Genomic DNA, 22,793 nt, shown 5'->3' with positions numbered 1-22,793 from the left:
GGGCCAGGAAGATCTGGATTTGTGTTCTGGAATTGCACATAAACAGTTGAAATTGTGCAAATGTAAATGTTTTTTGGCTCACGATCATATGTAACACATCCATGTGAATCAGTTCAGGTGTCTGTACTCCAATATTCCTTTTTGCTTAAGCAGACCCTACTCATAGGTAGCTTTTCCTAATAGCATGAAGGACGGGTGTGACAAAAGTTGATCAAGAGTGTACCAGGAATGAGGAGCTGGAGGTATGATTTTTCACATTGCTCATAATTAAGGAGACGCTGCACATTTGGCTAATGCATGCCCCAATAGATCATGTTTTTAATACCATTCTGGTATCTTGAAAAGTTGTAAAGCTGCAGTAAAATTTGTAGGGATAAAACCCACAATTGTGAACAGTCTGTGCTCAGCCCTTAGAAAATAAATGTGCTGTTTTAATTACTTTCCGTCTGATGAAAAATTGTTTTACTAAAAAAAACTCTCATCCAGCACCATTGTCTAACCAACACTGACATACTGATGTGACTTCAGTCACATGTAGAAGCGTCCCTGCCACCATTGTGGTATAGAATTTTTAACACAACTTGACATTAATCTGCAATCAATGTTGTGTGTGTTACTGATGCATTACTTCAGTACTTTTTTTATGATCAATGGGCTTAAATGGCAATAAATATGAGCAGATTTCGATTTAAGAACAATGCGAGCTGCATTCCCCAAGTCCATCCCGATGACAAAGCCCACAACTATGCCTCGTCTAAGTGGCCCACTTGTCCGCCCGGCAGCTGCTTCGTCCCATCGCCGCATGCTGCCCAGCTGCCGTGGGGGATTTCTGTGCCACGGTGGCACATGATCCCCGCCCACGCGTCGCCAGGTCCACTCGCAGTCAGCCCCCGAGCGGCACCGGCACACGCAGCGATGGCCGAGCTTCTGGAGAGCCGGCCGTTCGGCTCGCAGTACACGAACGTCTACCTGTCCATATTCGCCCTGTTCTGCTTCAAGCTCTTCGTCAAGATCAGCCTGAACATCCTCACGCACTTCTACGTCGTCAAGGGCAACCGCAAGGAGGCGGCGCGCATCGCGTTCGAGTTCTACGACTTCGGTCAAGGGCATCGTGAGTAGACGTCGCTCGACTTCCCAGCGAGGAGGCTGGGCAGAGTTTTTCTGGGTCAGGCGTGTCTCCCTGTTAGAAACTTTTTCCAAGAACGAGACTGACCACATGGTTACGCGAAGAACATTCTCCAGTACGGTACAATATTCGACTGCACATGCTGACCTACGTTTGTGGTGATATGTATACAGATCCGAGTTAGCTGTCATGTTGCTGTACTAAATAATAAGTATCAAGTAAATAATATAATTCCCTAGGATTATCCATAAGTATATAATCACCAAAGCAATCAACTGGATTTTTTTAAGTGTTGTTAATCTTGTGGTTAGTGCAGTTTATAACGAACCTGTTAATAAAGAATGGATTTGGCCAATGTGGTGAATAATGAGAGGAGAGCCCCCCCCCCTCCTGTCTGGTTCTGCCCATTTACACCCCAAACATGCCCCAGTATAGAGATATAAAGGCCCCTTCGTCTTCGTTTAGTGTTACACTGGCGGAGCTCGGATTTGTCTATTTCCATCTGTTTATCTGTCAAAAAAGTGCGCCACCCAGGATCCATCCAATCAGATGGCGAATGGACCCAGAGCCAAATAAAGCCCAAATCACCAACGCGTCACTTTTCTTTTCTGGCATAAAAATAGCCCGGTGCCACGCCCACCGCGCGCTGCTGCGGAACAACAATATGGCAAGCCGTCCGCGCCGATTAACTTAACGCCGTAAAGAAAAATGCAATGTTGAAAATTCAAACATCCACAATGTTTACGCCGAAAAATGGCATTTTCTTGTATTCTAATGATCTGTGCCTCCAACGAAGATGGACAGTCAGGACCGGTAACTCAAAATGTCAGATCTCCTGTGCTGCACCACGGCTGCACCCTGTTGCTACAACACTCGTGTTTTTACATGAGGAGAGACTGGACAAAGGGACACACTCAGGTTTTTGTTTTTTTCATTCCCCTCAACAATTCAGCAGTTGGACAACATCACAACTTACTGTTTTAGCACTTCAAACCATCAGGTGGTTAATATGAAGATTGATGGATGAAGATTTGAGCGATTTTGAAAAGGACCAAATACACAAAACTCAAAAACGGCAGATCTTGCGGGATGTCCCTGGTCTGCAGTGGTTAGGACCTTCCAACTGTGAAGTGAAGTGATTTTCCTTGTGATACACAGCACAGCACATGGAGACACACCGATATGTGCCTTCTACTTTTAACCATCACGCTTGGGCACCCATGACAGGCGCCCGGGGAGCAGTGTGTGGGGACGGTGCTTTACTCAGTGGCACCTTGGCAAATCGGGATTTGAACCGACAACCTTCCTTAACCATCGTTAACCGCTAGGCCACCGCTGCCCCAGGTGCTGTGCCGAGGAAGGACACCAGTGAACCAGTGACAGGGTCATAGATGACCAAGGTACACTGGGCAGTGCAGGCTGATGGGAAGAGGCTGTATTTCACAATACCCCTGCCTTTGTGCAAGTGTACCTGTCGGTAATGATGCTGGCAAAAGGTAGTCGCTGTGTTTGTGCTGTGAGTTCTTGAATAAATACACCATGGGTGTATTATTTTGTATTTCATTTACATTTATGGCATTTTTCAGACGCCCTTATCCAGAGCGACTTCCAATCAGTAGTTACAGGGACAGTCCCCCTGGAGACACTCAGGGTTAAGTGTCTTGCTCAGGGACACAATGGTAGTAAGTGGGATTTGAACCCGGGTCTTCTGGCGTGTGTGTTAACCGCTAGGCTACTACCACCACTTCATGGTCACACTGGAATAAAATGTGTGAGATGTGTTTATTTTGTGTATTTTGCATAAAAATAAACCACCTTATGGTTTTAAGTGATATTAAGTGATGTTGTCCAACTGGTGAATTGTTGAGGGGAACAAAGAAAAACTTTGTCCAAAACACGAGGACACATAAAAACACAAGTGCGGCCGTGGTGCAGCGTAGGAGATCTGTGCGGGACTGGTGTGACGTTCTGAGTTACCGATCGGGTCCTGACTGTTCAACTTCGATCAAAGTGAGGTGATTGTCATTGTGAAACACTGCAGCACAGCACAGCACAGCACACAACGAAATGTGTCCTCTGCTTTTAACCATCACCCTTGGTGAGCAGTGGGCAGCCATGTTAAGCACCCGGGGAGCAGTGTGTGGGATCGGGATTCGAACTGGCAACCTTCTGATTATGGGGCCGGTTCCTTAACCGCAAGGCCACCATTGCCCCAGGCCTTCATTGTGTGCACCGTGTGCTGTGCTGCAGTGTTTCACAATGACAAATCACTTCACTTTCATTGGTTGTGAAGCGCACAGGGCGGAGAACGTTATATTATATTTTTTACGCTGTTTTACCACTGAGCAGCATTAGAAAACGCCCTTTTTAATTATTTTTTTACTCTCGGGAGTGGCGTAAAATGGCGCGGATGGCTTGCCATACAGCAGCTCGGCGGCAGCCAATCAGCGTCCGCGCTGCGCCGAGTCGCGCGCCGTGCGTCGCGGCCGGGGACTGCTGACGCAAAACATGCCCGAAGTTCCGGCCAGGGAGGGCGCGCCGCGCAAACGCGCGTCGTGCGGCGGAGACGACCTCCATGCCAAAAAGAAATCGCGCTGGGGCGTTCTGACCAGCCAGGGTGAGCGACACGGCGCGATGTTGTTTATTTGGTTGGCAGCCAGTCAGAGGCCTCGATACGGAGACGCGTCGTTACGTAATAATCTCGCTCGGTCAAAACAACCCCGGTGCCCGGTGCCCGGTGCCCGGTATCGCCACGCACGGCCGGTTTCCCTGCGTTTGATCGAATGTGGGCAGAGGGGATCACACGATCTACGAACCAGAAGACCCGGGTTCGAATCCCACTTACTACCATTGTGTCCCTGAGCAAGACACTTAACCCTGAGTGTCTCCAGGGGGGGACTGTCCCTGTAGCTACTGATTGGAAGTCGCTCTGGATAAGGGTGTCTGGTAAATGCCGTAAATGTAAATGTACCTGGCATTGCTGGCAAGTGCAGCGGCAACTTAAAAAGACCCAGAAGGAGGGTGTTGAGCTGCTCATCCGCACATGATCCTCTGCACGTCCCACCCAGGCGCGCCAGTGGACGTAAACTGATATGGCACCAAGCTGAATGTGCGCACGCATGTGAAATGCTTCGGACCAGAAGCGCTCTGTTTAGTACGTGTGTATTCCCAGTGTCCTCCAGAGTCCCAGAGTCATCCAGCTCCCGGCTGAGGTTGAACGTGCCCCAGATAGCCTTCCTTCTGCGACCGCTGAAGGGACATTTTGCACCAGAGAAGCGTTCACTGCCTGAAAGACACTGAAACTTCTGAACACGGACGTTTGTTCCGACGAGGCACATTCAAAATAACAACACTGATGCTGCTGCTTCGTAGGTACAGTTTGTTGGCATTCAGCAATGACTCTTCCAGCTTACGAACCAGGCCCTACTGACACGACTAGCGTCCTCTTGTCCGCAGGCCATGTCATCATACACGTATCAGTGGCTAGATGTACCATGGGGTGACGGGGACCTGGGTACGTACTGTCTTGCAAAGTCACTCTGTGGAAGGGAGGGGCAGTTATATACGTTTGCCGCTTTGCTCTGTCCGCCGCAAGACTATGTAAAGTGTGTGTGTGTGTGTGTGTGTGTGTGTGTGTGTGTGTCCCCACTTTTTGTTTCACGCCTTTTGGGTGGTAGTAGCCTAGTGGGTAACACATTCACCTATGAACCAGAAGACCCGGGTTCGAATCCCACTTACTACCATTGTGTCCCTGAGTAAGACACTTAACCCTAAGTTGCTCCAGGGGGGGGACTGTCCCTGTAACTACTGATTGTAAGTCGCTCTGGATAAGAGCGTCTGATAAATGCTGTAAATGTAAATGTAATGATTTAAGTAGAGCATTCAGCCTTCCATCAGTTGAAGGGACCCTGATGAACTCCAGATCAGGTTCAGTTGTACTCGCTTGCCTGCTACATCAGAGGAAGGGTCTCGGTCAGGGGAATTTCCGCAGCTTTGGACATAGCACGCAGTGGCCTCTTTAAACGATACACCGACGAGGCTGTTTACAAGAGCCGTAAATACAGCTCAGATGTTCAGGAGCGGCTCTATTTTTGGACTAGGTCAGTGATAAAAGTAGTTGAGCATTCCGAGTATCGGAGTGTAGCATGTTCTGTTGACGATTGTTGAAGAGAGCGTGGTAACGCGTGTGTGTGTCCATCATTAATATCGAACAAGATAAACATCAGCTCAAAAAAAACAATGATTGCTGACATGTAATTACATGTAAATAATTTACAGATGATCTTTACATAATTAAAGCCATGGCCCTACAACAGTCTGTGTTTGTGGGTGTTTTGTCTTGCAGGGTCGTGGGCGGACCGTTCTCCACTCCATGAAGCAGCATGTCAGGGACGTCTTCTTGCTCTGAAGACCCTTCTATCACAGGTACATCACATTTAGTTTAATAAGCGTCTTTAAAAAAAACGTCTTATTATTACTTTTTTTTGAAGGGTTACAGTGCAAACGCCATCACTATTGATCTTGTGACACCGCTGCACGAGGCCTGTTTGGGAGACCATGTGGCCTGTGCAAGGGCGCTTATTGAAGCTGGAGCTAATGTAAGTAACCTCTGCCGTTTCATTTCTATTAATAATTTATTCTGGTACCCCCCCCCCCCTCTGTCTTTCTCCTCCCCCTCCTCTCTCTCTCTCTATGTGTGTGTTTGCAGATTTGCTGTACATATTGACCTTGTTTTTTATAAGTAGAACTGATACTGTATTCTGTACAAGTCAGTAACAGAACATTTATCAGGAACCTCGTTAAAATCTGTGTTGTTTCTAACAGGTCAATGCCACCACCATTGATGGTGTAACACCTCTGTTTAATGCCTGTTCAGCAGGCAGTGTCACATGTACAGAGGTTCTCCTAGAACATGGTGCCAAACCCCAGCCTGAAATATGCCAGCCATCACCCCTTCATGAAGCTTCCAATAAAGGTATGCCTGTCTGCACAAAGGTGTCAATTTAGCTAAAGTTGTTGTTGGGTTATTTTTAATATATTTGTTATATAAAATGTAAAAAATATATAATTTTTATGTAATTTTGTTTCTATTCACCAAAAACGCTTAGTCTTTTGACAATATCATTATTTATTGCTGAGTGTTCTTTCCAGGAAGGGCAGCATGTGTAGAAGCTCTGATAGCATGGGGTGCGGATGTGGACCATGACATTCCTCATCTAGGAACACCGCTGTACATTGCTTGTTTGTCACAGGAGCTCCAGTGTACCGAGAAGCTTCTGGAAAATGGTGAGTGGCATTAGTTTAAAGGATGGGGTCAGCAGTTAAAGCCAGGTCAGCTGCTGTGAGGTATGAAAATAGTCCATATGAACTCCATAGGCTTTATATATGCGTTGGTTCACAGGAGCAAACGTGCAGAAAGGCCGATTTCTGGAAACGCCACTACACGCTGCTTCTCAAAAGGACTCCACGGAGATCATCAAAGTGCTTCTGGAATTCGGGGCAAACATCAACGCAAGAAACCTGGAGTTAAAGAGACCAGTGGAAACAGCACCACCTAGTAGTTTAGCAGAGAGCATGCTCCTACTCCATGAAGGTACCGTTTTTATATGAGAAAGATGAATAATCAATAACATATGATGGATTTTACATTTAAATGTTACATTTGTCTGATTTTGCTGCAGCTACACCTTGCTCCCTCAGCCAGCTTTGTCGCCTGAACATCAGAAATTACGTGGGCCGCTCCAGACTTCACTTCATCCCTCAGCTCAAACTTCCCACACTCCTCAAAAGATTCCTGCAGTACAGATAAACACGGTGCATCATCGTTCCTCCACTCATCTCTCTCCTGTAGGATTTCTCACCTCTGACACCCCAAAGTCTGGCCCATATTTGGCAATGTGACATTTCTTCACAAAAAAACCTTAAGTGTTATTGCCTATGTAGTGACTTTAAATAGTAAGTAATAGTGGTGATCAAAGCAGAACAAATTACTTAATGTGGTGAAATTGATGTTTGCATGACTACACACAAGTAGTGATTTCTGCAGGGAATTCTGCACTTGAGCCTGTGCAGGACGATTGGTCCTCATGAGCAAAATGTGAGAAGATCTGACAAATAACAACCTTGGCACAGTGACTTCAAAATTCTAAATGCTTTTAGCTCACTTTCAATCATAAACACATCACAGGTCTGTTTTAAAATGTCTCAAACATGAAGCTGCGTCTGATGTTGGATTCATTTTAAGGGAGAAACCTAGATTGGAAAAGTGAACAGCCTTTCACCAGCTATGGGTTCAGCCGTAGCATGTGACATGAACACTGGTTATCTGGCTACAATGGCACCTAGCAGTGGATGGAATAAATGAGGCATAAATTAACATCATGTCCTTGAAGTTAATGTGGGCATGTTGAAGTGATCAACTTTGACAAGAGCACGGTTGTGATGGCTAGTCGGCTGGGTCACAGCACCTGCAGCTGACTTGCAGTGGTCAAGTCCAGGGAACCAGCGATATGGGTGGCCAAGGTTCATTGATGCAGGCTGGCCTATGTTGTCCAATACAATAGAACATCTACTGTGGTTCCAATTACTGGTTTTGAAAGAAGGACACAAGGTGCGTTGTAGTTTGTTGCATATGGGGCTATGTAGCAACAGACTGGCCAGGGTGCCTTTGCTTATCTGTTGACATTTTTTTGCACATTTCTGGAATTTTGAGTAATACAACAGAGTTCAAGCGGTTGATTTTGCACCCAAATTCTCCTAATCTCAATCCAGTCAATCATATGTGAGAAGCAATGAAAAAATCTGGTCCATGGAGGCATCATCTTGAAAAGTATGGGACCTGCTACTGATGCTTCTGCCAGATACCACAGCAAGCCTTCAGAAGTTCTAGTGATGCTTGATTTGATTCAAGTGAAAAATTACACTTTGTGAGACTATTTAACATTAATACAAGTTCCAATCTCCTTCTCGTCCTGCCTCTCTCCTCCTCATTATCATTTAGAGCAACACGCCGATCTGCAGATGCGACCTTGGGCATTAAACATCAAGGACAAAATGTTCACTTGCATGCTAATATATCCCACCCACGGGCAGGTGCCATCGTAATGAGGTTGAAAATGGTATTCACTTCACCTTTGTTTGGCTTTTTCCACATTATATAGGCATTAGTGCACAAAGCACACATGCAGCATCTAGCAGGGACTGAAAATCTATTCTCTGAAGCAATCATCTAATTCAATCTAAAATTACACATGTGGTGTTTAAACTCTGTGTGAACAATTGTGTTGTTGTGAAAATGTATAGTGCCAATTGCTGGGCCTTCCTTCTCTTTACTTTTTCAAATGCATTTATTACACAAAGATACTGACCCTTGATTTGAGCCATGCGACCCACACTGGTAGTATTTTAGATGTGAATTCATTATGTGTTGTACATATTCACTATTTTAGATAAATGGCTATTGTGTGCTGCTTATGCATTGTGAGTTCATATTTAGAATTTTCAAAGGAACTGTCACATATGCAAGTAATTAATAATCCATGAATGCCACAATAAATGTTATACCTAAAAATGTATTGTTTTGTGGTTATGTGTTTCACCATTAGAGCAGGGAATTAGGAAAAAATTGCCTGCTCTCCCTTTGGGATCTGAAGCTGGGATCTCTGTGTAGGCAGTAGTGCCAGTAGCATGTGGTAATGCTGGTAAAGTGTTTCTACAATTACAATGGGATGAAAACAAAGAGCAAAAGAAAAAGAGGAGTTGCCCATCACCCTTAGTGAGCCGTGGGCAGCCATGAAAGGCACCTGGGGAGCAGTGGGACGGCACTTTGCTCAGTGACCTAATTCGAATCGGCAAACTTACGTATATTAATAGTTATGCTGAGTAAAACAAACTTGGATGTTTTTTAATATATATGTATGTATGTATGTATGTATGTGGGCAACAAGGGAGTAACTTTGTGCTGAATATTGGGGGGGTAAATAAAAAGATACATTTGTACCATGGGCATTTTTGCTTGTCGACTCTCCGCTGCTCTTTTGACAGATAGCACTTTGTGACATGGTTAAAGCTTATTTTAAATGGATGTATACAATCATTTACTTTTGTTAATGTCAGGCTACTTTGGTGTTCCTGAATGAGAAATACGTTGTGATGCCTCTTCTCTGTCACCACATTCACTCTCCTCTGTCGCCTCCTCTCTCTTGATCCTCTTCTCGTATCGCTCTTTGGTCTTCTGCTCTGCAAACTTTTGGAACTTGATGAAAAAAATACTGTTTGATAGGTTTTTGAGGTTGTTTCAGTGTTTCCCACAGAATTTTACTGTGATATTTAGAACTATGTTATTTTTACTATGTTCTGCCCTGCCACCCCCCCCCAACACACACACACACACACACACACACACCACAGCACAATGCCCCCAACACTGCAATCACCAGCTAGCCCACTCCCCACATGCACACAGCACATGAGTTAACATTTATTATTTCATTATTTTAGTTCGTAAAGAAAGGAGTTTTCTTACTGAATACTATAATGCTGTGATTAGTAGCTAATTATCAAGCTAAATGTAGGACATGCTAGTTAACACGAAGTTTGCAGCGACTTATGGTGGCAGACATCAACACATGGCAAATATTTCCTTTTCCCCACACTGCAATTATTTACACTAATGATTGTACATTAGATATTTCAGTTTTTGTAAATAAGATAAAGAATAGCTAACCTGTTCTAACCTGTTAATTCGGGAAAGGGGGGAGCTATCAGCCACATGATTAAACATGCAACTATTTTGCTGGCAATAATTGAAATGATAAAAAATAAAAAACAAGCTATTTATGCAAGATAATTCATAATTTTATAAACTGGAATGAATATATAGGGGGGGTTATAAATTGGCTGGACCTGATTATTGGAGGGGTCACGATCCCCCTGACCCCTCTGGAGAGATAATGTACTACACGCCTGGAAGATAATGTACTGAAGAGTACTGAACTGGACAGACACAGATATCCTAAGTGCTTTTAGTAATTGTGGCAGCCTGTAATCCAAGACACTTTCATCCACTGTTATGCAGATTGGGCTCCTGCACGCCAGTCCTTGTGTCAAAGGTCACAGCGACACCTACATCTGGCGCTAGAGGGCGCTTTAATGGCAATAAGAGACTTCAACTGTGAACTTAAAAAAAAAAAACTAAAAGCAATAATAAAAACCCTCTGGAGAGGATAGGATTGTTACACTTAATCAAACCAGGATGTCGTATAGGGGAAAAAACTGTAAACTGCAATTAAAAAACGTCCTCGATAAGCGCGGTCACTCGGCATTACGGTCTGCGCATGCGTCAAGCACTTTCACAAGCCAGACGCCAACTGTTTGCAGCAGCCGGGTTCCGCGGCCCCGGTTTGCGTTCGGACCCCAGCGCGACGGGAGTCTCGCTCGGCGGTCCTGGCGGACGCAGCGGTGGGCGTCGCTCCCGCGGGCGCGCCCCCGCGGGCTCGCGGGCGCGCGCCTCGTCCTGCGCGCTCTCACTCACCTGCTGCGTCCGCGACAGGAATGAGCGGCCGAAGGTTGTGGGACCAGCTGGAGCATGGCAGCTCCGAGGTGGACTGGTGTGAAGGCAACTACTTAATATACCCAAACATTGCGGAGTTTTACAACACGGTCTGTGCGCTGCTTTGCGAAAGGGACTCCCCCTGCTTGTATTTCACTGATTCACTGTCTTATTTCAAAACAGGATTACTGTTGTCATACTTCTAATCTTGGCTCATATGAATGTCAAATGTGAAAAGTATCCTAGGCGCCTGTGCTTATAGACTATAAATATTATTCTCTCTATGCTTACTGCATATGTTGCATTCTACCCATTTATTTAAAGGCTTTTTTTTAATGACATGTGCTAATGAAAATTTAAACATTTGCAGATCAGCAACGTTCTGTTTTTTATTTTGCCACCGATTTTGATGTGCCTGTTCCGTCAGTATGCAGCCCATTACAACAACGGGATTTATCTGATATGGAGTCTCCTTGTGGTAGTGGGTAAGTATGGAGTGTGTTGTCTACTAAATTACTTTCCATTGTGTGCTATTTTTAATTGTCCAATCGAGTTAACATACCTTCGGCTGTATGAACAAGTGTCTTTATGTGAAAGTGCCATGTCAACGCAGGAGCAATGCAGAGCTAGAACAGGTCCAGTCTATTAATAATTTATGTATAACATTAAATGTATACATTCTGCTGTACTGTTGGATGGCCGTCATCTTTATTGACTGTTTAATAGTCCCTGTGCTCTGTATAGACACAGATAAAGTTCACTTCCACTACACGCTGTTTGCACAATGCTGGCCCAGATAACACGGTCACCGTTGGAGACATCTCCCTCTGAGATCACGCACGCCCATGTTGCTTAAACAATTTAGTTCCTCTGCTAAACACACGACACAAGTTCCCCCCTCTGGCCCCTCGAATGGAAATGGTGCTGTGACTAGAATTTCATAGACATAGTGAATAATGATGTACAACACATATATACTTCTGACTATTCAGAATGTAGAAAGTCACCATTGTAAGCAATTTTTTTTTGCTGAATAAGTCCACTTTATTTCATTGCAACAGTAGCCTTGAAATGTTTTAATTTTTGATATGACATCATTGCAACAGTGTCTGAATCAGTTCTAACTTCCAAAACACCAGCAGCTGTTTATCCAAGCATTTGGCCAAGCAAATACTAGAGCGGAGGTTAGATGGATGGTACTTTGTGAATTAGGGCCCATTTGGATTAACAGGAAATTCCTTCTGGGATCTCACAATCTATTTCAGTGCATCTGATAGCAGAGGGCCAGCATTCTGCCTAATAGTAATATAGGAAATCACCAACAATAACATTTCAGTTCATCCGTATTATTGATCAGATTTTATATATTTGTCTCTCTTTGACTCCACCAAAGGTTGATCATACGTTTTATCACAAGTAATGTGAAACTGGAGGTCAGAACATGAAGAATTTTATGTCTATGATGCTAATGTGCTTTTCTGCACCATTAGTGAAAATGTTTTCTACCAAAATGTTAATTGACCACACCCCTATTATCTTCTAATTAAAAACCCATTATCATCAGTTCCATTTTTACAATGCAAATGTTATAACTGTTGTTAAAATATCCCTGCCTCAGGCATTGGGTCTACATACTTTCATGCGACCCTCAGCTTTCTTGGTCAGATGTTGGATGAGTTGGCAATCCTGTGGGTTCTCATGTGTGCCATTGGGTTGTGGTTCCCGAAGAGATACCTGCCCAAAATATTCAGAAAGGACAGGTAAACTATTAATGCTTTTTGTGTGTGTATTACTTCCTGTAGTATATACCAAGCAGCCCCAACATTATGCCTAATACAGTTTTGACCTGTTACAGGATTGATCCCATGTTCGTTCATTCATGAAATTCATGTTTCTGTTTGCTTCCATGTGTTGAATTTGGACATTGTGGCATGCTCTGGGTTAAGTGTTTTTTTCCGCTAACTTCTGTCTCCAAATATAGCTGCGTCCAGACAGAGTTATCACCGTACTTAGCTTAGCTTTGGCATGCATTACTTCATGTTCCATTGTTAGGGAACTCCAGTGGAAACCAGTGATACTTTTGTATGTTGGCAGACAAAAATAGAAAACCCTGTCCCACTGCCCTCTGTATTTATTACTCTGGTGCATGCATGTTCATGTAAAGATTTTAACTTATTAATGTGATTTCTAACAAGTGCTTAGTTATGGCTAGTTTCAAATGGACATGGACATTCAGCAAGGATTTTCCCACCTCTCCTTCACTAAAGGTTAAGGTTCAAGGTCGCTGTTGGTGTGCTATCGGGTGTCACCACAGGTCTGGCCTTTGTTAAGCCGGTCATCAACTCTGTGTCCTTGATGAGCCTGGGCATCCCCTGCACTGCTCTGCTAATCACAGAGCTGAAGCGGTGAGAATTTTCAACGTCCTTTACTTTTTCTGCATGAATGGATAGCACTTTTGTACACTTCTGGACTTATGTTCTGTACAATGCTACAATGTCAAAATAATCAATCAGTTTAATTAACATTTACATTATTTATCAGACACCCTTATCCAGAGTGACTTACAATCAGTAGTTACAGGGACAGTCCCCCCCTGGAGCAACTTAGGGTTAAGTGTCTTTTTCAGGGACACAATGGTAGTAAGTGGGATTTGAACCTGGGTCTTCTGGTTCATATGCGAGTGTGTTTAGCGCTGGGCTACTACCACCTGTCTTTGAGATTTGACAATCTGGGCCCAGTCACTTCAAAATAAATATTTAAAGAAAACAATTAAAAGCCATTTTTACCATGTAGCGACACTCTTTGAACATTTACATTTACATTTACAGCATTTATCAGACGCCCTTATCCAGAGCGACTTACAATCAGTATTACAGGGACAGTCCCCCTGGAGCAATTTTAGGGTTAAGTGTCTTGCTCAGGGACACAATGGTAGTAAGTGGGATTCGAACCCGGGTCTTCTGGTTCATAGGCGAGTGTGTTACCCACTAGGCTACTACCACCCTACCACCCTGAACACTGTATGCATGTGCACACTTTGGGTAGTCTGGCCACTGCGGTTCTTTCTGAGAATGGCTTTGTGTAATCGTTGTGACATTACTACCTAAAGACACTGCGGGCTATTTCCAGCTCTCCCATCCAGATTTAAAAAGGCAAACCAATAGCGTGTGCATGCCCGTGCCTGTGTGCACATGAGCGCTAATCCCTAATTGCTTTAACTATCTCACCATGTGACTGCCACCAAATCTGGCATCCTGATCTTGAGCCTCGAACCACTTCGTCGTTGTGTTTAGAAACGTTTGTGGAATTGTGTAACCAAGGCACAGGTCTACATGACCATGATTTCTCTGACCTTTTCCGTCTCTGAGATGGAAACAGCATACGATTGTACAACATACACATTTGGTCATTTTGAAAAGCAAGTTGCAGAAGTTTCGTTTGGATGACTGTTCTGGATGACTGTACATTTCTGTAACGTAAGTGTCAACACTGTCAGTAAGGTGATTAGGTTATTAGTAAAAACTTTTCTCCCTTTTTGTTGTGAGAAGGGCGTGTCAACCTTGACTTACTTGGCCTGCCATTGTTCTGTTGTGCCCATTTGTGTTTGCAATATTTGGTAGTCATGGTGTTGCGTGATAGGCCGGAGAGCTCAGCCTCCCTTCAGACACATCGGCCCTAATCCTTTTCCTATTTGGCAGGCAGCCTGCTAATACAACTGTCAGCCATTGTCTCTGGGGCCTGACTGTTCCTTTTCAGTGTTAAAAAAAAAAAAATTCCACGCAATGGTTTTTCAAGATTTGTTGGTTACTGCAACATTGCAACTTTAGAGACTAAAGTGAGAGATCACAATAAAACCCAAATTCATATAGTTTTAACAAACTATAATCTGCAGACATGGGTCAGTTTCCCATTAATGGATTATGTTGAATTTCCCATTTGGACCAGGTTTAATACATGAATAGGAAACAAAGTTCAGCCATTTGTGGCCATTTGTTCCTAGAAAAGTTATAGAATGTACATTATATAGTACCTAATTTCCCTCTACTTTGACACTGCTGACTGTAAAACCGTAAAACTGTAAAAATTGCTCCGGACCAGGATTTCATGTTGCCTTTTCTCGCATTTCCTGATTGCCCTGGTTGTTTCCATCTGTTGCGATTAGAGTAAATGTATTCCCGCCGCATCTTGTATATGTAAAGATGATCATGCTTTTCTCAGGAGTGACTGAAAACTAACAGTACTATAAATGAGCTCCTGGGCATTAGACCTTGTCCATGCCGTATATTCAGAGAAACCTGCCTTCGATGAACCAGGGATCAATATTGATTGTGTACGTTTGCTTCTAAAATCACACAGTGCGTTAAACACGGTTTAAGCATGCAGATTCCTCTTTGTATCTCATTTCTCCTACACCTGTAAATAACATTCTAACCAATACCAGAGAAGGGATCGAAAAAGAGAGTCATGACGCACAGTTTGCTGGCAATTGCTATTAAAACGTTAGTATACAATGTAAACATAATGAATTTTCTTTTCTTTTTGTGCTTTATAAATTTTTTTTTAAAATGTTTGGTTTTATTTGTGTAATCACACCTTGATAGCCATTTGTTTGCATAAGAAACAGCGTGTGTGTGTGTGCCTACCTTTGATCCCTTTGTGCTTTGTTTGGCTTTTGTGGTCTTTGTGCTTTGTTTACATTCTCACTTAATCATTATCATCCTCCTCCTCCTCCTCCTTCCTCGTCTCTCCGCCTGGGCTAATTTGTTTCCTCCAGTCTGGAGAAACACCCATGGTTGTGCTGTATTATTTCCTTTATTTACATTAAATGCTAAATTAAACTTTGAAAACAATTTCACAATCGTAAGCAAAGCATTCTAACTTTGACCGTTTCAGCACATTTATAACCAAGTCCGTGGAGAGGCCTTACGGAATTCGGACGGTACCCCACTATCAGATTGTGGGTACCCAGTGGGTAACACACTCACCTGTGAACCAGAAGGCCACAAAGTCACAGGTTCAAACCCCACTTACTACCATCGTGTCGCAAGACACTTAAACCCGAGTGTCTCCGGGGGGGGTGGGGGGCTGCCTGTACGTTGCTCTGGAAAAGGTCTGCTAAATTCCATAAATCTAAATGTTACGTTCTTGCAAACAAGTTCTCCAGACCAGCCATTGTAACCCAAGTAACGTCTAGCGTCTGTTCGTAATGTCTGTATATGCCTTGCAGGTGTGACAATCCCCGTGTACTCAAGTTAGGGCTGATCTCCGGCCTCTGGTGGGCTTTGGCACTCCTTTGCTGGATAAGTGACCGCATCTTCTGCGAGATGTGGTCCTCGGTCAACTTTCCCTATCTGCATTGTGTATGGTATGTGTAAGGCACAATCTTGCGCTTTCTGTTTTCAGCATCCTGACCAAAGTCCCGTTGCTTTTTTTTTTTTTTAAGGCATATCTTCATCTGCTTGGCCTCGTACCTGGGATGCGTCTGCTTTGCCTACTTTGACGCTGTCACGGAAGCTCCGGAGCGGGGTCCCGTGATCCTCTTTTGGCCCAGCGAGAAATGGGCTTTCATCGGGGTGCCGTACGTTACGCTACTGTGCGCTCATAAAAAGTCCTCGGTGAAGGTCACCTAAGGAACGGACGAGGAACTGTTGTGTGCTCTACCTCGGAAGCAAAACGTGGAAAAAGCTTTGAGAAGACACTAAATGAGTCAATATTGGGTCAGGTGATGATGCTTTAGGCAGAAGTAGTTACAAGTTTTTTTTGTTTTTTTTTGGTCCTGTCTCAACAACAAGCTGAGAAAATTGGTTTATTTATGCAATATAAATAATTTAGAGTTCAGCGGATCTCATTTCATAATTGCATGCTGAGCTGTTTAATTTTTATTTAAGAAATGAGCACAAAATTTGTGTGCAGTGATGAGGCAAAACAAGAACTATTTCTAAATGACTGGACTGATGTACTGTAAGACGTGCACATCCAATGCAAATATGGACCGATGCATTTATCCCTGCATTCTTTTTTGTTTCTTCTTCTAATGTTCTGGGGAAATTAAAGGGAAAAGCCCTCTTCTTGGATTAAGTAGTTACATAACGGAGTCTTAACATCCTTCACTAGATAATAAGAAGAAAGCTATTATGTATCCATACTGTGCAACTTGGGTGCTGGCACTGGCAATGCGGGGAGATATTTGTGAAGTCTACATAAATTGTTTTTATTTTTCTATATGATGAATCTGTACCATATATATACCAACGAAGTTGGTTTTATACTATTTACATGCATTTCATGCAATAAATATGCTGTCTCTAAAAAAAAATCCAATAGCTGAGTCCGTGCAATGAATGCATTAATGTGTGCAAGACACCAAGCCAACATTTACATTTACAGCATTTTATCAGACGCCCTTATCCAGAGTGACTTACAATCAGTAGTTACAGGGACAGTCCCCCTGGAGGCACTCAGGGTTAAGTGTCTTGCTCAGGGACACAATGGTAGTAAGTGGGATTTGAACCTGGGTCTTCTGGTTCATAGGCGAGTGTGTTACCCACTAGGCTACTAGCACCCTTTTGAAATTTGAAATGACATGTGACATGCAGGACATTTTAACAATAAAAACACGACCAAGTAGATATTTATTTTTATGTTTATTAGAATTATTTATTATTAGAACGTTGGCTGGGTGCTGGGTGTTCTAGTCCTGATTTCCAACACTTGGGTCGACCAGGCCTGGTCCGCGGCGGTGACCCGAAGCTGCTGCTGTCCCCGCCTCGCAGCGACAGTCCTCCACGGTGGCGACCAGTTTGCTCACTTCGGCGTCGCCGCCGCACCTCAGCCGCACCGTCCGCCAGATCACCGCCACCGGGGAGCAGAGGACACAGGCGTCCCCGGAGACGCACGTCCCGAAACACACGTGGTTCTTCAGCAGGAGCGGCTCGCAGTCGCGGTGCTGCACTTTCTGGGGGAGGGAGAGGGAGAGGGGGGCGGTGTTATCGGTCTGTGTCGCGGGTTCGAGTCGCGGTGCTGCAGTTTCTGGATGGGGGGGTGTCTGTGTTATCGGTCTGTGTCGCGGGTTCGAGTCGCGGTGCTGCAGTTTCTGGATGGGGGGGTGTCTGTGTTATCGGTCTGTGTCGCGGGTTCGAGTCGCGGTGCTGCACTTTCTGGATGGGGGGGTCTGTGTCGCGGGTTCGAGTCGCGGTGCTGTAGTTTCTGGATGGGGGGTGTCTGTGTTATCGGTCTGTGTCGCGGGTTCGAGTCGCGGTGCTGCAGTTTCTGGATGGGGGGGTGTCTGTGTTATCGGTCTGTGTCGCGGGTTCGAGTCGCGGTGCTGTAGTTTCTGGATGGGGGGGTCTGTGTCGCGGGTTCGAGTCGCGGTGCTGTAGTTTCTGGATGGGGGGTGTCTTTGTTATCGGTCTGTGTCGCGGGTTCGAGTCGCGGCGCTGTAGTTTCTGGATGGGGGGGTGTCTGTGTTATCGGTCTGTGTCGCGGGTTCGAGTCGCGGTGCTGTAGTTTCTGGATGGGGGGGTCTGTGTCGCGGGTTCGAGTCGCGGTGCTGTAGTTTCTGGATGGGGGGTGTCTGTGTTATCGGTCTGTGTCGCGGGTTCGAGCCGCGGTGCTGTAGTTTCTGGATGGGGGGGTCTGTGTCGCGGGTTCGAGTCGCGGTGCTGCAGTTTCTGGATGGGGGGGTGTCTGTGTTATCAGTCTGTGTCGCGGGTTCGAGTCGCGGTGCTGTAGTTTCTGGATGGGGGGGTCTGTGTCGCGGGTTCGAGTCGCGGTGCTGTAGTTTCTGGATGGGGGGTGTCTTTGTTATCGGTCTGTGTCGCGGGTTCGAGTCGCGGTGCTGTAGTTTCTGGATGGGGGGTGTCTTTGTTATCGGTCTGTGTCGCGGGTTCGAGTCGCGGTGCTGTAGTTTCTGGATGGGGGGGTCTGTGTCGCGGGTTCGAGTCGCGGTGCTGTAGTTTCTGGGGGGGGGGTGTCTTTGTTATCGGTCTGTGTCGCGGGTTCGAGTCGCGGTGCTGCACTTTCTGGATGGGGGGGGTCTGTGTCGCGGGTTCGAGTCGCGGTGCTGTAGTTTCTGGATGGGGGGGTCTGTGTCGCGGGTTCGAGTCGCGGCGCTGTAGTTTCTGGATGGGGGGTGTCTTTGTTATCGGTCTGTGTCGCGGGTTCGAGTCGCGGTGCTGCACTTTCTGGAGGGGGGGGGGGTCTTTGTTATCGGTCTGTGTCGCGGGTTCGAGTCGCGGCGCTGTAGTTTCTGGATGGGGGGGTCTGTGTCGCGGGTTCGAGTCGCGGTGCTGTAGTTTCTGGATGGGGGGTGTCTTTGTTATCGGTCTGTGTCGCGGGTTCGAGTCGCGGTGCTGTAGTTTCTGGATGGGGGGTGTCTTTGTTATCGGTCTGTGTCGCGGGTTCGAGTCGCGGTGCTGTAGTTTCTGGATGGGGGGTGTCTGTGTTATCGGTCTGTGTCGCGGGTTCGAGTCGCGGTGCTGTAGTTTCTGGATGGGGGGGTCTGTGTCGCGGGTTCGAGTCGCGGTGCTGTAGTTTCTGGGGGGGGGGTGTCTTTGTTATCGGTCTGTGTCGCGGGTTCGAGTCGCGGTGCTGCACTTTCTGGATGGGGGGGTCTGTGTCGCGGGTTCGAGTCGCGGTGCTGTAGTTTCTGGATGGGGGGGTCTGTGTCGCGGGTTCGAGTCGCGGCGCTGTAGTTTCTGGATGGGGGGTGTCTTTGTTATCGGTCTGTGTCGCGGGTTCGAGTCGCGGTGCTGCACTTTCTGGAGGGGGGGGGGGTCTTTGTTATCGGTCTGTGTCGCGGGTTCGAGTCGCGGCGCTGTAGTTTCTGGATGGGGGGGTCTGTGTCGCGGGTTCGAGTCGCGGTGCTGTAGTTTCTGGATGGGGGGTGTCTTTGTTATCGGTCTGTGTCGCGGGTTCGAGTCGCGGTGCTGTAGTTTCTGGATGGGGGGGTCTGTGTCGCGGGTTCGAGTCGCGGTGCTGTAGTTTCTGGATGGGGGGTGTCTTTGTTATCGGTCTGTGTCGCGGGTTCGAGTCGCGGTGCTGTAGTTTCTGGATGGGGGGTGTCTGTGTTATCGGTCTGTGTCGCGGGTTCGAGTCGCGGTGCTGCACTTTCTGGATGGGGGGGTCTGTGTCGCGGGTTCGAGTCGCGGTGCTGTAGTTTCTGGATGGGGGGTGTCTGTGTTATCGGTCTGTGTCGCGGGTTCGAGTCGCGGTGCTGCAGTTTCTGGATGGGGGGGTGTCTGTGTTATCGGTCTGTGTCGCGGGTTCGAGTCGCGGTGCTGTAGTTTCTGGATGGGGGGGTCTGTGTCGCGGGTTCGAGTCGCGGTGCTGTAGTTTCTGGGGGGGGGGTGTCTTTGTTATCGGTCTGTGTCGCGGGTTCGAGTCGCGGTGCTGCACTTTCTGGATGGGGGGGTCTGTGTCGCGGGTTCGAGTCGCGGTGCTGTAGTTTCTGGATGGGGGGGTCTGTGTCGCGGGTTCGAGTCGCGGCGCTGTAGTTTCTGGATGGGGGGTGTCTTTGTTATCGGTCTGTGTCGCGGGTTCGAGTCGCGGTGCTGCACTTTCTGGAGGGGGGGGGGGTCTTTGTTATCGGTCTGTGTCGCGGGTTCGAGTCGCGGCGCTGTAGTTTCTGGATGGGGGGGGTGTCTTTGTTATCGGTCTGTGTCGCGGGTTCGAGTCGCGGTGCTGTAGTTTCTGGATGGGGGGGTCTGTGTCGCGGGTTCGAGTCGCGGTGCTGTAGTTTCTGGATGGGGGGTGTCTTTGTTATCGGTCTGTGTCGCGGGTTCGAGTCGCGGTGCTGTAGTTTCTGGATGGGGGGGTCTGTGTCGCGGGTTCGAGTCGCGGTGCTGTAGTTTCTGGGGGGGGTGTCTGTGTTATCGGTCTGTGTCGCGGGTTCGAGTCGCGGCGCTGTAGTTTCTGGATGGGGGGGTGTCTTTGTTATCGGTCTGTGTCGCGGGTTCGAGTCGCGGTGCTGTAGTTTCTGGATGGGGGGGGTGTCTTTGTTATCGGTCTGTGTCGCGGGTTCGAGCCGCGGTGCTGTAGTTTCTGGATGGGGGGGTCTGTGTCGCGGGTTCGAGTCGCGGTGCTGTAGTTTCTGGATGGGGGGTGTCTGTGTTATCGGTCTGTGTCGCGGGTTCGAGTCGCGGTGCTGTAGTTTCTGGATGGGGGGGTCTGTGTCGCGGGTTCGAGTCGCGGTGCTGTAGTTTCTGGGGGGGGGGGTGTCTTTGTTATCGGTCTGTGTCGCGGGTTCGAGTCGCGGTGCTGTAGTTTCTGGATGGGGGGTGTCTGTGTTATCGGTCTGTGTCGCGGGTTCGAGTCGCGGTGCTGCAGTTTCTGGATGGGGGGGGTGTCTGTGTTATCGGTCTGTGTCGCGGGTTCGAGTCGCGGTGCTGTAGTTTCTGGATGGGGGGGTCTGTGTCGCGGGTTCGAGTCGCGGTGCTGTAGTTTCTGGGGGGGGGGTGTCTTTGTTATCGATCTGTGTCGCGGGTTCGAGTCGCGGTGCTGTAGTTTCTGGATGGGGGGGTCTGTGTCGCGGGTTCGAGTCGTGGCGCTGTAGTTTCTGGATGGGGGGGGTCTGTTTCGCGGGTTCGAGTCGCGGTGCGGACAGCTCCTACCTGAAAGAAGGGCAGCGCCCGGCACTTCTCCTGGTGAACTTCGCTCAGGTCGATCGGCAGCACGGACTGGAAGCCCGGCTTTCTTTGGAACAAGAACTGATTCCAGAACTTCTTGGTGTTCCCGGCTTCCTTGGCTCTGTTGGCCAGCTGGGGGGGCGAAGCGGAGACGGCGTCGTCTTCTCGGCTTTCTTTCCCAAGCCTGTCCTCTATGTTCGGAGATGGAAGGGAAATGTCCAAAAACGTGGTCATGCACACGAGGAGAAGCGCGCTGTGGAGCACAGGCATGGTTCCCAGGTGGAGCTGCAGCCTTCAGGGTGGAGCTGGCCCTGATGTTAGTGTGCACTAACTTCTGAACCCAGACCTGACGACTGTTTATGTGTTTATGGCGCTTTGGTCCTCTTTTCACGGACACCTAGCTGTCTGGCCCTCAGATCTGTTGCCTGCCTCGTTTGCTTTCATGTTCCTCCTTGATGTGAGATGTTTAGGTTGGATTTAGTTTAGAAACTGTACCAGTCAGAAACCTGAACTGTCATCTGCCTCAATGTCAATTTGGTGACGTCCTGATCCAGAGCGACTTACAGTCAGTAGTTACAGGGACAGTCCCCCTGGAGACACTCAATGTTAAGTGTCTTGCTCAGGGGGGTTTGAACCTGGGACGTCTGGTTCGTAGGCGAGTGTGTTACCCACTAGACTACTGCCACCCAATAATCTAAACTTTAACAGTAGAAAAAAATAAAATTTTTGGCATTTAGCAGACGCTCTTGTCCAGAGCGACATACGTCAGTGTTTTGTGATCCATATTCGATCTTCAGACCTTTATAACTCGACTTAAACCAACAACATACTACATACTATCACAAATGCTATTAAAGAACAAAGAACCTTACATTTTAAAAATTGTACATGACAATACACCACTGGTGCAGTGGTGGCCTAGCGTTTAAGGAAGCAGCTCCGTAATGCCAGTTCGAAGGCCAAGGTGCCACTGAGGTGCCACCGAGCAAAGCACCGTCCCCACACGCTGCTCCCCGGGCGCCTGTCACGGCTGCCCGCTGCTCACCAAGGGTGATGGGTTAAATGCAGAGGACACATTTTGTTGTGTCTCAGTGTACTGTGCTGCAGCGTATCACAATGACAATAACTTTCGCTTACACATTACAAAGAACCTTACATTAAAAATTGTAAGTATACTTTTACATTGAAACATATACTTACAAAAGTATAGTCAGGAGAACTAACATTAGTAAGAATTTATTTTTTCTGATGGAGACACTCTGTATATTTAGTCCTTAAAAAGGTGTGTATTTAATCGTTGCTTGAAGAAGGGAAAGGACTCGGCCGTCTTGATGACAGAACAAGGAACCAGAACTGAAAAGTGTCTTGAGTGCTTGTCTTGCTCTTCTTCTGAAGAGAGGGAGCTCAATTCAAGAAAGCCTTAAGCCTTAAGAAAGTTTAATTATTTGGCATAATTATTATGGTCATTGTCGTGCATGAATGAAAAGTAACA

The 22,793-nt window shown here is 46.9% G+C and overlaps 2 protein-coding genes across 6 annotated transcripts; both read left to right on the top strand.

The window, feature by feature from the left end:
* Nucleotides 1-876: 876 nt before the first annotated feature.
* asb5b (ankyrin repeat and SOCS box containing 5b) lies at nucleotides 877-8,700 on the top strand. Of its 4 annotated transcripts, none has more exons than XM_028978272.1 (9): nucleotides 3,601-3,743; nucleotides 4,299-4,494; nucleotides 4,583-4,640; nucleotides 5,472-5,551; nucleotides 5,617-5,724; nucleotides 5,951-6,101; nucleotides 6,278-6,412; nucleotides 6,528-6,719; nucleotides 6,808-8,700. In XM_028978272.1, the coding sequence occupies exons 3-9, from the start codon at nucleotides 4,586-4,588 to the stop codon at nucleotides 6,933-6,935; spliced, it is 849 nt and encodes a 282-aa protein (XP_028834105.1). In that variant the 5' UTR covers nucleotides 3,601-3,743; nucleotides 4,299-4,494; nucleotides 4,583-4,585; the 3' UTR covers nucleotides 6,936-8,700. The 4 variants fall into 4 exon arrangements, with proteins under 4 accessions (XP_028834101.1, XP_028834102.1, XP_028834105.1 ...); XM_028978270.1 differs by having other exon boundaries at nucleotides 4,299-4,498; XM_028978268.1 differs by lacking the exons at nucleotides 3,601-3,743; nucleotides 4,299-4,494; nucleotides 4,583-4,640 and adding an exon at nucleotides 877-1,111.
* A 1,779-nt stretch (nucleotides 8,701-10,479) lies between these two features.
* Nucleotides 10,480-16,997, top strand: LOC114788553 (alkaline ceramidase 2-like). 2 transcript variants are annotated; one of them, XM_028977225.1, is made up of 6 exons: nucleotides 10,480-10,726; nucleotides 11,047-11,161; nucleotides 12,295-12,436; nucleotides 12,944-13,081; nucleotides 15,904-16,041; nucleotides 16,120-16,997. In XM_028977225.1, exons 1-6 carry the CDS (start codon nucleotides 10,679-10,681, stop codon nucleotides 16,304-16,306), a joined length of 768 nt encoding a protein of 255 aa, XP_028833058.1. In that variant the 5' UTR covers nucleotides 10,480-10,678; the 3' UTR covers nucleotides 16,307-16,997. The 2 variants fall into 2 exon arrangements, with proteins under 2 accessions (XP_028833058.1, XP_028833057.1); XM_028977224.1 differs by having other exon boundaries at nucleotides 10,480-10,786.
* The last annotated feature ends 5,796 nt before the right edge of the window (nucleotides 16,998-22,793 follow it).

Source organism: Denticeps clupeoides, chromosome 4 (genome assembly GCF_900700375.1).
Source record: "Denticeps clupeoides chromosome 4, fDenClu1.1, whole genome shotgun sequence".
In the NCBI taxonomy this organism is placed as follows: domain Eukaryota; kingdom Metazoa; phylum Chordata; class Actinopteri; order Clupeiformes; family Denticipitidae; genus Denticeps; species Denticeps clupeoides.
The sequence above is the reverse complement of the archived record's forward strand: the minus strand, read 5'-3'. Positions and strand labels throughout refer to the sequence as shown.